Genomic DNA, 15,000 nt, shown 5'->3' with positions numbered 1-15,000 from the left:
TAGTCTGTGACAGAAATGGAGTTTTCGACTAGTGCATTTTCCTGGTGAAAATACCACTGACCTGATTTGAAGAGTACACGCCTTTTCTGACGGAATCCTTTCATAAACTCCCTTAAAAACTCAACATAGAATTCCCTGTTGCCTTTCTGTCCAGTAAGAACCCGGTGATGGTGTTAATTGCTGGCTGCCGGGCTAGTATTTATGCTCGGATGAACAGTTGCTGTAAAATTTTCTTTAAGAACCTGCTAAACATGCAAAGTAAAAAAAAAAAAACAAGCATTATTACTAGCAGGGAGATCTAGTGTTGCCCAGGATTAAACGAGGATAGACAAAAATGCACCCATCCCCATACTTTTATTGTCATAGTAATCGTTGAAATCGCCTGTTTTTTTTGTTTGTTTTTTTTAATAAAATCGATTGCTTGCCTTCTCAAGATGGGGAACGCACTCCTGCAGATTACCAGGAGGAAGCATTGCATGCCTCCCCACAGTTACTTAGTCCTCAATGCATAGTAGTTTACATTGCACTGTAGAGAATTTACTGTGGATTTTATAAAATCATCTGTAAATATTGGCTTCACTTAAAGTTTAAAATGCAAAAGTCAAGTATCATGATTCAGTTGCGCTCTAAACAGAAACATTAATTTCGAACGCACTCCTGTCATATCAAAGAACCAACTGTCGATTTTATGAAATTATTTTTTATAATTACATGAATTAGTTAAACGTAAAAAAAAAACTCGGTTATTATCTCCCAGTTATGCTTTAAGATTTCGAATACGCCCCTGTCTTATAAAAGAATCTACATTTGAGTTTATAGGTTGGTGTTTTCCGCTTGTGCAGTTATAACACCTCTTAAATACACTTGTAATCCTTTATATACCAATAAGTTTTAAGCACAAAAATGATGACTCAAACTGTAAGCTACAAAATTATCATATTTCCTAATTTAGCATTCGTATAATGTTTCAAAGAATGGATTGAAAGCAACAAATAGTGTATTTCATCGTTAGTTACACTTGTTTCAAGACTATTCGGACAAGTTCAAACATTATGTTGTTTGAAAATTTTTACAAGAACAGCCTTTCGTCAGACAAACAGGCGATTTGAGCACTATAAAAGTGGTGGCGGGTGTCCATTTAAATAGGCATTCCGACGAGTTATTTACGGGCGTCGCCTTCATGGTCGAGTGGGAGTGGGAGAACTGCCGACTGTCAACACGACGGTTCTAGGTTCAATCCTTGGCTAGGAAGATATGCTAGTCTAGCTGCACTGATGAGTTCTGATACAACGAAACAGGACTGTATGTAGATGACTACAAATATATATATATATATATATATATATATATATATATATATATACATATATATATATACACACACGGAGAGAGAGAGAGAGAGAGAAAGACAGGGACAGAGTGAGAGAGACAGAGAGAAAGCGGCAGGGTGTATATACATTTATATATGTACGGATATATAAGTGTGCATAATTATATGTATATATTATATAGAATTATATTATCAAAGAATCTATCTTTAAGAAAGCAAAAATTATCAAAAAAAAAAAAAGACGAAAAACTCAACGCTATTAAAAGGAACAAACAAAGATATTAAACGAAAGATGCGGAATAAAATTTATATGTATATATTTATTATATCATCAGCAAAATTAGGAAAAGTAAAAGAGAAAAATAAAAAAGAATTTTCTTTACACAATGGCATTTCGGAGCTAAATAATTCTTACCAGAAGAGAAATATGGCCAGAATTATACAGCATGCATATATGAATAAAACTGGTTTATTCGGATTTGAAAAGAGATTGAAAAAAATAGGATAATATGTTTAAAACGATAAACTAATATTAAAAAATAGGACAAATATTCAAGAGTAAACCGAAATATATATATAAAAGAGTAAAAAGAAAAGAGTAAAAAGAAAAATACGGGCAAATAAAATAAATATAAAAAAGATTTGGAAGCTAGATGTGAAATATAATTCATTTTTATTCTTATTTTGATTAGATTTTTTATTACATAAATTATAATTCTTTTATTGGAATTTTATTAATTTCCATTAACTTTTCTTAATTTTTCGATAAGATTTCCCTGTTAATAGTTTATTGCAATTTGTTTTAAAAAATTAAAAATCTATAATTCACTTTTATATTTAAATGAGTTATTTCCCTTTATCAAACCTAGTTATATTAAATGACTTTTTGTATTATATTGATAAATAATAAAATTTTCTAGTTTTATTGTTATTTTATTATTATATGGTTATGAAAGCATCTCCCATCCTCCTTACTCTGCTGAACTTGCACCCTCTGACTTTCACCTCTTCCCAGCCATGAAGTTGTTTTTGAAAGGAAAGCGTTTCCCAGACGATGCATCCTTGATTTCTGAAGTCACGTCGTGGTTGGAGGATCAACCTGGGGTATTCTACAAAAATGGTCTCCAGAGCTGCATCAAACAATGGGAGAAATGCATAACTCTGGATGGTTCCTATGTAGAGAAAGACTAATAACTGTGCCCAGTTTCGTTGCTCTACTCCTATGGGAAGTGGGTCAGAGGCATTACTTATTGCACGCCCCTAGTATATTATTTATTTATTAATCCAATTTGTATTATAAATGAGTTATATATATATATATATATATATATATATATATATATATATATATATATATATATATATATTATATATAGGGGGTATGTTTTTGTTTTTTATGTCATGCTTATGTTTTTTAATAAGGAAACGGTTTCAGAATCAAACTTCCGCCATTTTTAATAGCCAATAAAAAAGATGCAATAGATGTTACGAATCGCGGGAAAAATATGATAGCGTACGAGTATTTTAATTAATTTTCAATTTTTGAGCGTTTTTCGAGTTTAAAGTGTGGATAACTACCGAGAGCTTTTTTTCTCACTTAACAGAGTCAACACAAGTTTTTTTAAAGTCAATAAACACTTCAAATAAGTCAAGATTCACACAAAAAAAAACTTATTCAAGTAGGTAGAATAGTAAAATTTCTTGCATTGGTAACAATTGTTGTTTATTTCTTGTCTCACGCGTGTTTAGATAGTTATCTAAAATGCACTAAACTTCTGGTTTTTCATTTGCATAATGCATTCATGTCAATTAACAATAAACAGTTTTTAATCTATAAGTTAAACCTTAGTCGACGACAATTTCCTTCAATAATATATTTACCGGGCAACGCCATGACACGGGTTCACTAGTATAAGCTTGTCAACTACGCGAACAATACGTTTAAAAAAATTGCTTAATAGACTACAGTTATTCATTCAGAGAAGAAATATGTACACACACGCACACATATGCATGGTGTCCCAAAAGAAGCTGATGTGTTAAAAAAACATTCATAACTTTTTTAATTTTTTATATTTTTCTTTTCTTTTATTTTTTCAAATCGTCTAGAGTAACCGTTCCAAGGTCATTATGAGTCGTTACACTACCCAGGAGCGGATATTTATAGTAGAATCGTATTTCGGTTGAATGAGCTAATATCAGAAACTAAAAGAGAATTTCGACGAAACTTCAACGCAAGAAATTCTCCTACTCCCAAAGCAATAAAACTAGCCACAACATGAGCCCTTAAAAACAATATAGAGGAGGAAATTAGGGCCATATTCCCTGAAACATTAAGAGGGCACAAGCGTGTGAAAATCAAAATGGTGGACACTTGAGTAACATCATTTTTCATAACTAAAATTAGACCTTGTGAAAAACATACCCAAGATTAAGTTGTCTAAATACAATTACAAAATGAAGACTATGATATCTTACTACATCTCATAAAATAAATAAGAGACTTCTTTACCTACATACGAAAATTGATAAGCATAACTTAAATATTAAGTTAAGTTAATTAAATTTAAAATCCGTCAGCTTCTTTTGAAACACTGTATATATATATATATATATATATATATATATATATATATATATATATATATATATACATACATATATATATATATTTATATATATATATGTGTGTTTGTATGTATGTATATACATTTCTGTGGAAATATATATATATATATTTCTGTGAATATATATATATATTTATATATATATATATATATATATATATATATATATATATATATATATATATATTTCTGTGGAAATAGGATTTTGTTTTTAATTATATTTCACTTTTTCTACATACAAATGCTAAATTTAAGAAGCTCAATATGATTAGCTTAGACAAAAGTCAATATTCCAAATTTATTTCTTCATTTCTAAGACAATAGCTGTTTCGTAGCACAAAATGGCATCATGTAAGCTAAACATCAGGTAATTTCAAATTCTCTTCCAATTTCCAGACTTGTATTTATGCTCAAATGCATTTTATTTCCTTTTGATGGAGTAATAGTTGTAATTTCTTCTGATGAATTAATGGCAAATTAGATTCATTGATTGACATAATAATTAACTGATTAATTTTGTGCTACGAAATAGTTACTGTCAAGAATTGTAAATGCCAAGGGAATTTAAGAAATAAATTGTACAATGGTTAACATCATGAAATTTGGAATATATACTTTTGTTATTAATTTGTATATATATATGTGTGTGTGTGTGTGTGTATATATATATATATATATATATATATACATGATGAAAATAATGGAAGTAGTATTGCGACAAAATAGAGAAATAAAAAGGAACAAACCGTATTATGCGTTCATCAACGTTTCATCTTTATTTATTTATACATTAATCCAGAGGAAGTTTCAACATAAAGACGAAATGTTGATGAACACATAATACGGTTCGTTCCTTTTTATTTCTCTCTCTCTCTCCCTCTCTCTTTCTCTCTCTCTCTCTCTCTCTCTCTCTCTCTATATATATATATATATATATATATATATAACTATACTTCATTTACTCATATAAAATTAATATACGAAAGTATAAATTTATGCGTAAACTTTAAGTATTTACTTCAAAAGTGCTCAATACGTAGGTAGAGCTAGTTAGTAATTTATAAAATATATATGGCGATTAAGCTACCCTGAATATTCTGCGTTTCATCCACTCTAGGATTCTTCAGGCTTATGCGCATAAGTCTGAGGAGTCCTAGAGTGGATGAAACGCCGAATATTCAGTGTAGCTTAATCGCCATATATATTTTATAAATTACTATATATATATATATATATATATATATATATATATATATATATATATATTTAAATTACATATTAACAATTTTTCTACTTATAGCCACTAGTTTTTCATGCGTATACAATCATCAGTCACAAATCCAACTTTTAAATATGTGTGCATATAGATGTTATTATATTACTGCATTATATATATATATATATATATATATATATATATATATATATATATATATATATATATATATATACTAGCAAAAGTACCCGTCGTTGACTAGGTTCAAAAACTGACAGCCTACAGAAAATAGACTCTGATTTAGGAAAGTATGATAGGTTATGAAAAGGAAGGGTTGTAAAGAGATAGTTTCAAATTTGGGGGTATCAAAACCAAAGCAAAATATGATGAAAGTAAAAATAAGATAGATAAACTCCATAATTTATTATACCATACCTGTTCACACTGAAAAACTTATCACAATATTCTGTGGATCTATATTAAAAAACCTTGTTAAACTTTGTGACATATTTCCATTCCATGGAGGTCAGGCGCGAACGAACACTCCCATAATTTTATTATACCATATTTCTTCAAACTGAAAAATAAGTATCAAAGTATACTTACGCAGATAGATATGAAAAGTCTTTATTAAAGTTTGTGCCTATTTCCATTCTATGGAGGCCAGGCGCGAACGCAGACCCCACAATTTTATTATACCCTCCCTATTTAAGTTAAAACATAATTATGAAAGTATTTTTATTATGTACATATATATCAAAAACACTTGTAAACTTTAAACAAACTTTTTTATTTCCATACCTTGTGGACCAGGCGCGAACGCAGACCCCACAATTTTAATGACCCTCGTTCTGCCAGATCAAACATACCCATTCCTGTGTCTCGATACATCTTCTATCATTATATGTAATCGGTTTTTTAAAATAGTCAACCATATAGGAGCCTATTCGTGACCGGACACACACACACACACATACACACACACACGCACAAAGTCAGCTTTATATATATATATATATATATATATATATATATATATATATATATATATATATATATATATATAAACTAGTAGGGGGATCCGGCTTTACGCGAGATTGAATAATGACCAACGAAATCTTCACACTCTTATATTTTTATCGTCATCGAAATCTATGAAATCGCCCATTTTTAAATCAAATCGATTGATTGACTTGCTCTAGTTGCACTGTAGAAAATCCTGTGATGATTTGATAAATTTCAACGGTTTTAATTTAATCTTAAACTGAAAAATTCAAATATCATGATTTAATTGTGCTCCACACAATGTACTTAATTTTGAACGCGCCCCTGCTATATTAATAACCTATTATTAATTTTATATGTCCGGCCTTTCTGCCTGTGTCGTGATAAAACTTGTCAAAGGCATTTATGAATTTAGGCTGTGTAAGGTGTTAACTATGATAAAAAAAAAATCTCTTCTTCCTTCTTTTATCGGATTATTTCGATTATCTATGTTTGATACTTATCGAAGACATTTCCATACAAAACCTATCTAAGAACGCTGCCAGCTATATTATGTACCTTTTTGTGAAGCTTCATAAAAATCGGACCAGCCGTTTAGGAGTCCAAATAAAATGAACTCACGCACACATACTTACAGCAAAATTCATTACATATAATAGATTGATAGATAGATAGTTACACCAGCAAGGAAACGCGATAGATCGATATTGACAAAAATAGAAATACTTTAAAAAAATAATGAATTATCAATTTACAGATCACAATAATAATAATAATAATAATAATGCTAATTTTAATGTTGACGAGGTTTTCAAAACAACCTTTACGTAAAGGAGCTGTAAATAATCAATATCTATGTATCCATCTCTCTCTCTCTCTCTATATATATATATATATATATATATATATATATATAGTAATCGGCATACAGTTCTGTTTCGTTGTATCACAACTCATCAGTGCCGCTAGACTAGCACCTCTCCCACGCCTAGGATTGAACTTAGAACCATCGTGTTAACAGTCCGCAGTTCTACCGATCGGCCCACGGGTGCGGCGCTGCGGCGCTCGTAAATTATCTCGCCAAATGTCATTTTTCCACCACCTTACAGTGCTCTAACCACTTGTTTATAAACATTTTTCAGCCAATTAAGTAGCGGGTGAGATTATTTATGACAGTGCTCAATCCAAAGAGGGGGAAGCTTAATATATATATATATATATATATATATATATATATATATATATATATATATATATATATATATATATATATATATATAATCTTTTTTGTGCTATTCATATTTAAACCTTTTTTTCTACTTATTTAAAAAGAAAATACAACTTTGTTATATATGGGTCGTGGAATTGCAATCATCTGTAAAAGATCTAGCTAGTTTGCTTTATTTTAATTCATTCCCTATTAGTTCTGGTTTCGGGTTTCTTATGGGATGATCATCTTTACTTAACTATTACGTGTAATTATATTCATGCAGATATTCTACATGATTTATACTTGCGTAATATTTGCGTAAAAAGGTTATAGTAAACACAAAGCTCTTTCTATATATATTTATGTATGTGTATGCATATTTGTTTAAAAAAAATTTAACCACCAAACTCCTCTGTCAGTTTTTCCTCTACAGACATGAAAATTAATATATAGGGTATGTATATGGGGTTTCGCCGGGGAACATCGGTACAAAGGTTTGAAAATTTTAAAAAGAATGGAATTTGCCAGGTGAAGGTCAGGCGACGGGATTACGAATATGCATGCGTAACGTAATAGCTATTGGTTCATATATTTTATAATTTTTAGCCACGCGGCAAACATGTCTTCATAGCTCAGGGATTAATATCAAAGGAAAAAGTAAATCGTAAGCTAAAGATTTTGGTTTCGATTCTCAGTGGAGGCACACGAGGCATATTTTTAACTTCTTAAATCATTACTATGTATTAAGTCCAATATAACATTATAATAAAGATGAAATCTGCTTTAATCAAAACTATTATATGAAAGCATGTTTTACGACCGGGTAATTCAGGGCGGTCTGCTAGTATATATATATATATATATATATATATATATATATATATATATATATATATATATTTAATTCCCGAAACAGTGTTTAATAGTAAACAACTGGTGATCCCTATAAGAAAATAGATACCATTATTTGTTTATTTAAATCAAACTATTCAGATAAATTCACCTAGTTATAAAGAAACTTCCAAAACTATGTGTGTGTGTGCGCGCGCGCGCACGCGCGAGCGTGTGTTTATTAATGTTGAGACGATTAATCGGAATGGGAAAAATGTGCCTAATTTCCGATACCAGGAACGATTCTTTTCTACGTGTTGTGTTTTTGACCTAATTCTCCATTGGTTATATTAATAAAATGATGATGTTATATTGATTTCGAACGAGACGTATAAGTAAAATCTATGTATTCTGACATACATTTATTTTCTTTAAGTTTGCGAAAATATATGCACATATTACATGAGTTTTATGGCAATACCCATCAACAAAAAAAAAAAATAAAAAGAAACGAAAAACAACTATACAGACGTTTTAGAAGAAGCGGAATTAATAATTTTAAAGGAATATGAGATTTACAGCAGAATTGATAACTGAATGGGAATCGGGGAAATTTGTTGGAATCGTCACATCACTAATATATATATATATATATATATATATATATATATATATACACGCCACACACACGCATATATATATATATGTATATATATGTATATATATACATATATATACATATATATATATGTGTATATATACATATATATACATATATATGTGTGTGTGTGTGTGTGTGTGTGTGTGTGGCGTGTAAATTATAATACTTTAGCATGAGTTCTTCATTTGAAATGATGTAAGAACATGCAAAGTATAAAAATAAACACACATACGCGCACGCACAAAACACACACACACACACACACACCCACACATATATATATATATATATACATATATGATAAAACTGGTAATTAGTAAAAACCTGAAGAGAGTGCTCAATACTATTGCAGAGCAAATATGTGTTTTATTTTTTTTATTACCGTTTTATCTGTTTGGTTACATATGTTTCGGATGTTGGACCGTGTTTAGATCGTAAACATATGTAACCAAACAGTTAAAACGGTAATAAAAAGTAAAACACACACACACACACACACACACACACACACACACACATATATATATATATATATATGTCGGGACATCTGTGGGCAGGTTTAAACAAGAAGAAGAGATTACCCCAGTCTTCGTTTACATGCATTTAAGAAAAGTAAATCTTTTGTAAAACTAATAGCATTCTTCCTGCTCTGTCTTGGGGTAGCCATTGCACCGACTGAGCTTAGCAGTGGTTTCCAAAAGTGGTGTTGGTTCTACACAAAGCTTTCTCTACTATAAACAGTATGTTTTAAGTTAAATAGGGATGGTATAATAAAATTGTGCGGTCTGCGTTCGCGCCTGGCCTCCATGGAATGGAAATAGTCACAAACTTTAATAAAGACTTTTCATATCTATCTGCTTAAGTATACTTTGATAATTATGTTTCAGTTTGAAGAAATATGGTATAATAAAATTATGGGAGTGTTCGTTCGCGCCTAACCTCCATAGAATGGAAATATGTCACAAAGTTTAACAAGGTTTTTTTAATATAGATCCACAGAATATTGTGATAAGTGTTTCAGTGTGAATAGGTATGGTATAATAAATTATGGGTTTTATCTATTTTATTTTTACTTTCATCATATTTTGCTGTGTTTTTGATACCCCTATATTCGAAGCTATCTCTTTACAACCCTTCCTTTTGATAACCTATCATACTTTCCTAAATCAGAGTCCATTTTCTGTAGGCTGTTTTTGAACCCAGTCAACGACAGATACTTTTGCTAGTATATATATATATATATATATATATATATATATATATATATATATATATATATATATATATATCTGATAAGTGTGAAAGCTTGGTGTAGAACCAACCACACTTTTTTTGCATTACTGTTAACCTTTGCCAGTGTAGATGACTGCCACAGGACAGATTGTACTGTAGACCGCAAGTTTTTACATCAGCGTTTCCTTCTCTAACTGCATGTTTTAACAAAGCCTGAGTGTGCATGAATTAATACGTTCCAGCTACCAAATTGGAAATTTCAACGAGTAGGGATATATATATATATATATATATATATATATATATATATATATATATATATATATACTAGCAGTTCAGTTCGGCTTTGCGCGGGCCCTATGTACTGTTCATAACTTTATGTGCATATGTACACACATAAAAAACTTTGTCTCATGTCCAGGTAACCTACATCTAAAATTTTAAGTGCTTAGACCCAAAATTACCGGATGCATTTGGTAGAGTTTGCAAAGGACAACTCATTCAACTTTGACCTCTTCGCAGCCAAATTTTCGTTTAAAGCCAGATGCTTGCTGCATGTCTGAATATTCTTGATGTAAAATTTCAAATGTTTAGACTAAAAATTGGTTGAATAGTTTGATAGAGACCGCAAAGGTAAAATCTTTTGAGCTTTGACCCCTTGGACGCCAAATGTACGGCCAAAACCCAATTTAAAATCTTTCCCTATGTCTGAATATATTTTATATAAAATTTCAAATAGTTAGACTAAAAATTGGCTGAGTAATTTGGTAGAGCCTTCAGAGCTCCTTTTTGATTCCTTACCATTTATTGTTTTGGGCTCAAATCAAATCAAATCGTTTGATCCATGTCCAAGTAACCTATATCTAAAATTTCAATTGTTTAGACCCGAAATTGGTGGAGGAGTTTGGTAGAGTTTTCAAAGGTAAAATCGTTGAACTTTGATCCCTTGACAGCCAAATTTCTGACCAAATACCGATTAAATTTTTTTCCCAAATCCCAATATCCCTTATGTCAAATCTCGAGCCTGTAGACTGAAAATTGACAGAGCAGTTTGGAAGGGAAATATACACACACAACCTCACGCACAGAGGCAATTTCAATATAACATAGAGTATTTCCTTATTACATAGAGTTTTTTTTCCGGTGGAAATAACCAACAAAATAAAAGTGAGTTGCTATATAATTGTTAGCATAAAAATTGAAAACTTGGAAAATTGCAATGCTCGAAAAAGTGATTTAAACTTGTTAAAAGCTATTGAAAATTAGGTCGATAAGTGCATATATAGTTAAATTCGCGTACAATATCGAAAAGGAGGAAATGCTCATTTTTTTTTTCATTTCTTTGTTTATATTCAGCCTCGCAGTTGTTTACTTCTATTGTTTGGAAACAATAGAAGCGAAAACAGATCCGGTCCATCTGCTACTAGTCTCTCCTACTAAGACAGGGCTCAAAAGTGAATCGCCAACCTTATAGGTTCCGCAGTATCGGCTAATCTTCAACCGCTGTCCCATCGACAAAATGTTACATCCCTCTGCCTGATTACACGTACTTTAATGGTAGATGCTCCGACGAACTACAAGCCCTTGTACGCCCTTGGCGTAAATACCACCGATAAACCCGATAAGCAGCAAAATCTCAGTAGAGATCGCGAGATGTAAGAAAGCCTTCTACTCTAATAGTTTCTTCTCCAGGACAGCTAGACTTTGAAATTCCCTTCAGGGTTCCCGTTTCCCTGACTGTACTGACATGCAGAAGTTTAAGTATAATTAAAACATGCGTCTTGTTGCTCAACTCCCTACATAGGATACCTGAAAATTCCCAGGGTGTAGCCCCCAACATCAAAGTGGCTCTGTGCCTTGTTTGGAGTGAAAAGGCAATAAAAAAGTATAATACACACACACGCGCACACACACATACACACACACACACACACACACACACACACACACACACACACACATATATATATATATGACTATTTCATTTAATCACATAACTTAATATACGAAAGTATAAACTTATGCGTAAACTTACAAAGTATTTACTTCAACAGTGCTCAATACATACGTAGAGCTAGGTGCAAGCTATAAAATATAGATGGCAATTAAGCTACACAGAATATTCCGCGTTTCATCCACGCTAGGATTCATCAGGCTTATGCATAAGCGTGCGAGTAAGAAAGAGACAGTATGTGTATTTGTATGTGTGTGTGTGTGTGTGTGTGTGTGAGAGAGAGAGAGAGAGAGAGAGAGAGATGCCTGATGAATCCTAGCGGAATATTCTGTATAGCTTAACTGCCATATATATATATATATATATATATATATATATATATATATATATACACTTAGTTATGTTTTTGTGAAAAAAAGAATTCCAACAGTGCTCTCTTATAAGGAAAAAATTCAAATAATGTTTATATTATTTTCAGAAGTTTAGATAAGATAAGTCATCGGTACCGTCGGTTTCAAACCTGATAATAGGGGACCGTTTTAAGTCTCAATATCAAGCTCTCCTCAGCCGAGTTATCTGTCTGTAACCAGAACTCTCGGTAGAAGAGAGCTATATATTGGAACCTAAAACTGTTCCCTATTATCACGTTGTAAACCGACGGTAACGATGGCTTATATTATCTTAACTGAATTTATATATATATATATATATATATATATATATATATATATATATATATATATATATATATATATATATATATTCCAAGTTAATATTTTCCAGGAGTGAAGCAATCAATAAAGTTTTAACGAGGTTAATGCAAGATGTTCTATACGAAAGATTTGCAAGAAGTACTTTTTATTTGTTTTACATAAGCATGTATATGTCGCCACACATTCATGAGCATGTTTCAGTCAGTCAGTTACTCAGTTACAAGTAACTAGAGACCTCTTCAGGTGAAACACCTTATACAAAAAATTAGTCTGTTACGAATGAATGTGTAGCGTAGTCTTTTCTAGGGTGGCAATTTTATCGTTTCATCCTGCACACGTACTTTATTTGTTTTGCATAAGCATTCATATGTCGCTACACATTCATGAGCATGTTTCGGTCAGCCAGTTACTAGTAAGTAGAGACCTCTTCAGGCGACATTGCTTAAACAAAAGTGAAGTAAGTAATCTGATTAGGAGCTTCAGTTTTGTATAAGCAATATCACCTTAAGAGGTATCTAATTGCTGACCGAAACATGCTCATAAATGTATAGCGACATATAAACGCTTAAGTAAAAAATATAAAATGTATACACACACCAAATATATGTGTTTATATAGAGGATTAGCACAAGAAAGTATATTATATTACGCGCGCAAACAATAGCAGCAAAACCAGATAAGTATATAGTACACACACACACACACACACACACACACACACACACACACACACACACACACACACATATATATATATATATATGAAGGATTAACACATAGAAAAAGGCATACAAAACAAAAATCCAGATAAATATCGATCTTGTTAGGATCCGTACGTCCTCGAAAAATATTTTCGAATGAAACCGGTCAATCTTTAGCGTGTTTAATTTTTCTCTTTTTTTTTCCTGTGTTGAAATTATTTTTAACATCTATCTGTTTCCACGGAATTTTCTTATATATAGCCACATGCCTACCTATATACATAATACATACATACATAATGCATACATACATACATAATATATACATATATACATACATACATACGTACATACATGCATACATACATACATACATAATACAGACATAAATAATACATACATACATACATAATTACATAATACATGCACAATACATACATAATACATACATACATAATGCATACATACATAATACATACATAATACATACATTATACAGCCATACATACATATATATATACATACATACATACATACATAGTACATGCACAATGCCGAGATAATACATACATACATACCTACATACATACGTACATATATACATAATACATACATAATACATACATAATACGTACATACATAATATACTTAATACACACATACATAATACATACACACATTTTGTACATACATAATACATGCACACATAATACATAGATGCATAATACATACATGCATAATACATACATACACAATACATAGATACACACCTACATACATACATAATACATACATATATACATACATACATACATACCTAACTACCTAGCTACCTACCTACCTACATACATACATACATACATACATACACACACAATACATACATACATACCTAACTAACTACCTACCTATCTACATACATACATACATACATACACACACAATACATACATACATACATACATACATACATACATACACACCTAACTACCTACCTATCTACATACATACATACATACATACATACATTTTGTACATATATAATGGGTCGATAAATAGACAGAGAAAGCACTTACCTGGAGCAATAATAATGATAATAGCCGCTATCATCCAAATGGACACGTGTTTACGTCCTACTTGTAAATCACAAATCATTTTGTCAGGCGTTGTTTTTTTAATCAAAGAATGCACAAAAATTTTCCAGAAAGTGTTTTGTTTTAGTGGGGGGGGTTGTTTTTTTGGAGGGGTGAAGGGGTGTGGAAGGACGTATTTTTAAAAAATATTTATTTAAAAAAAAACATGTGTTGTGTGAACTTGTTCTTTGGCTTTCCTTTTTTTTTTGTCTTTTCTTTTTTCTGTTCCTCTTTTCCGCAAAACGGAAAATGGTAGATATCCGAAAATATTCCGTTAAGAGAAAAAATAAATAAATAAAATAAAACAGCGAGTTTACAAAACGAACTGACGACCCACTGTATAATTAATCGTAGTGATTCTTTCTGAGGTTCTGTATTTATTTCAT

The 15,000-nt window shown here is 31.1% G+C and overlaps 1 protein-coding gene across 2 annotated transcripts in view; it reads right to left on the bottom strand.

The window, feature by feature from the left end:
• The window catches only part of LOC145256466 (carbonic anhydrase-related protein 10-like), a 696,397-nt gene extending 681,419 nt beyond the window's left edge, over positions 1-14,978 (bottom strand). The window contains exon 1 of one of the 2 annotated variants that reach the window (XM_080115400.1): positions 14,558-14,978. In XM_080115400.1, the coding sequence (XP_079971526.1) occupies positions 14,558-14,636 (79 nt within the window). In that variant the 5' untranslated portion in view covers positions 14,637-14,978. The remainder of the gene's footprint in view (positions 1-14,557) is intronic. The other variant, XM_080115401.1, reaches the window with a different exon arrangement.
• Positions 14,979-15,000: the final 22 nt, after the last annotated feature.

Source organism: Euprymna scolopes, chromosome 32, assembly GCF_053919585.1.
Source record: "Euprymna scolopes isolate OS-2025 chromosome 32, ASM5391958v1, whole genome shotgun sequence".
Classification (NCBI taxonomy): Eukaryota; Metazoa; Mollusca; class Cephalopoda; order Sepiida; family Sepiolidae; genus Euprymna; species Euprymna scolopes.
Note: the sequence above shows the minus strand (reverse complement) of the source record. Positions and strands in the feature narration are given on the sequence as shown.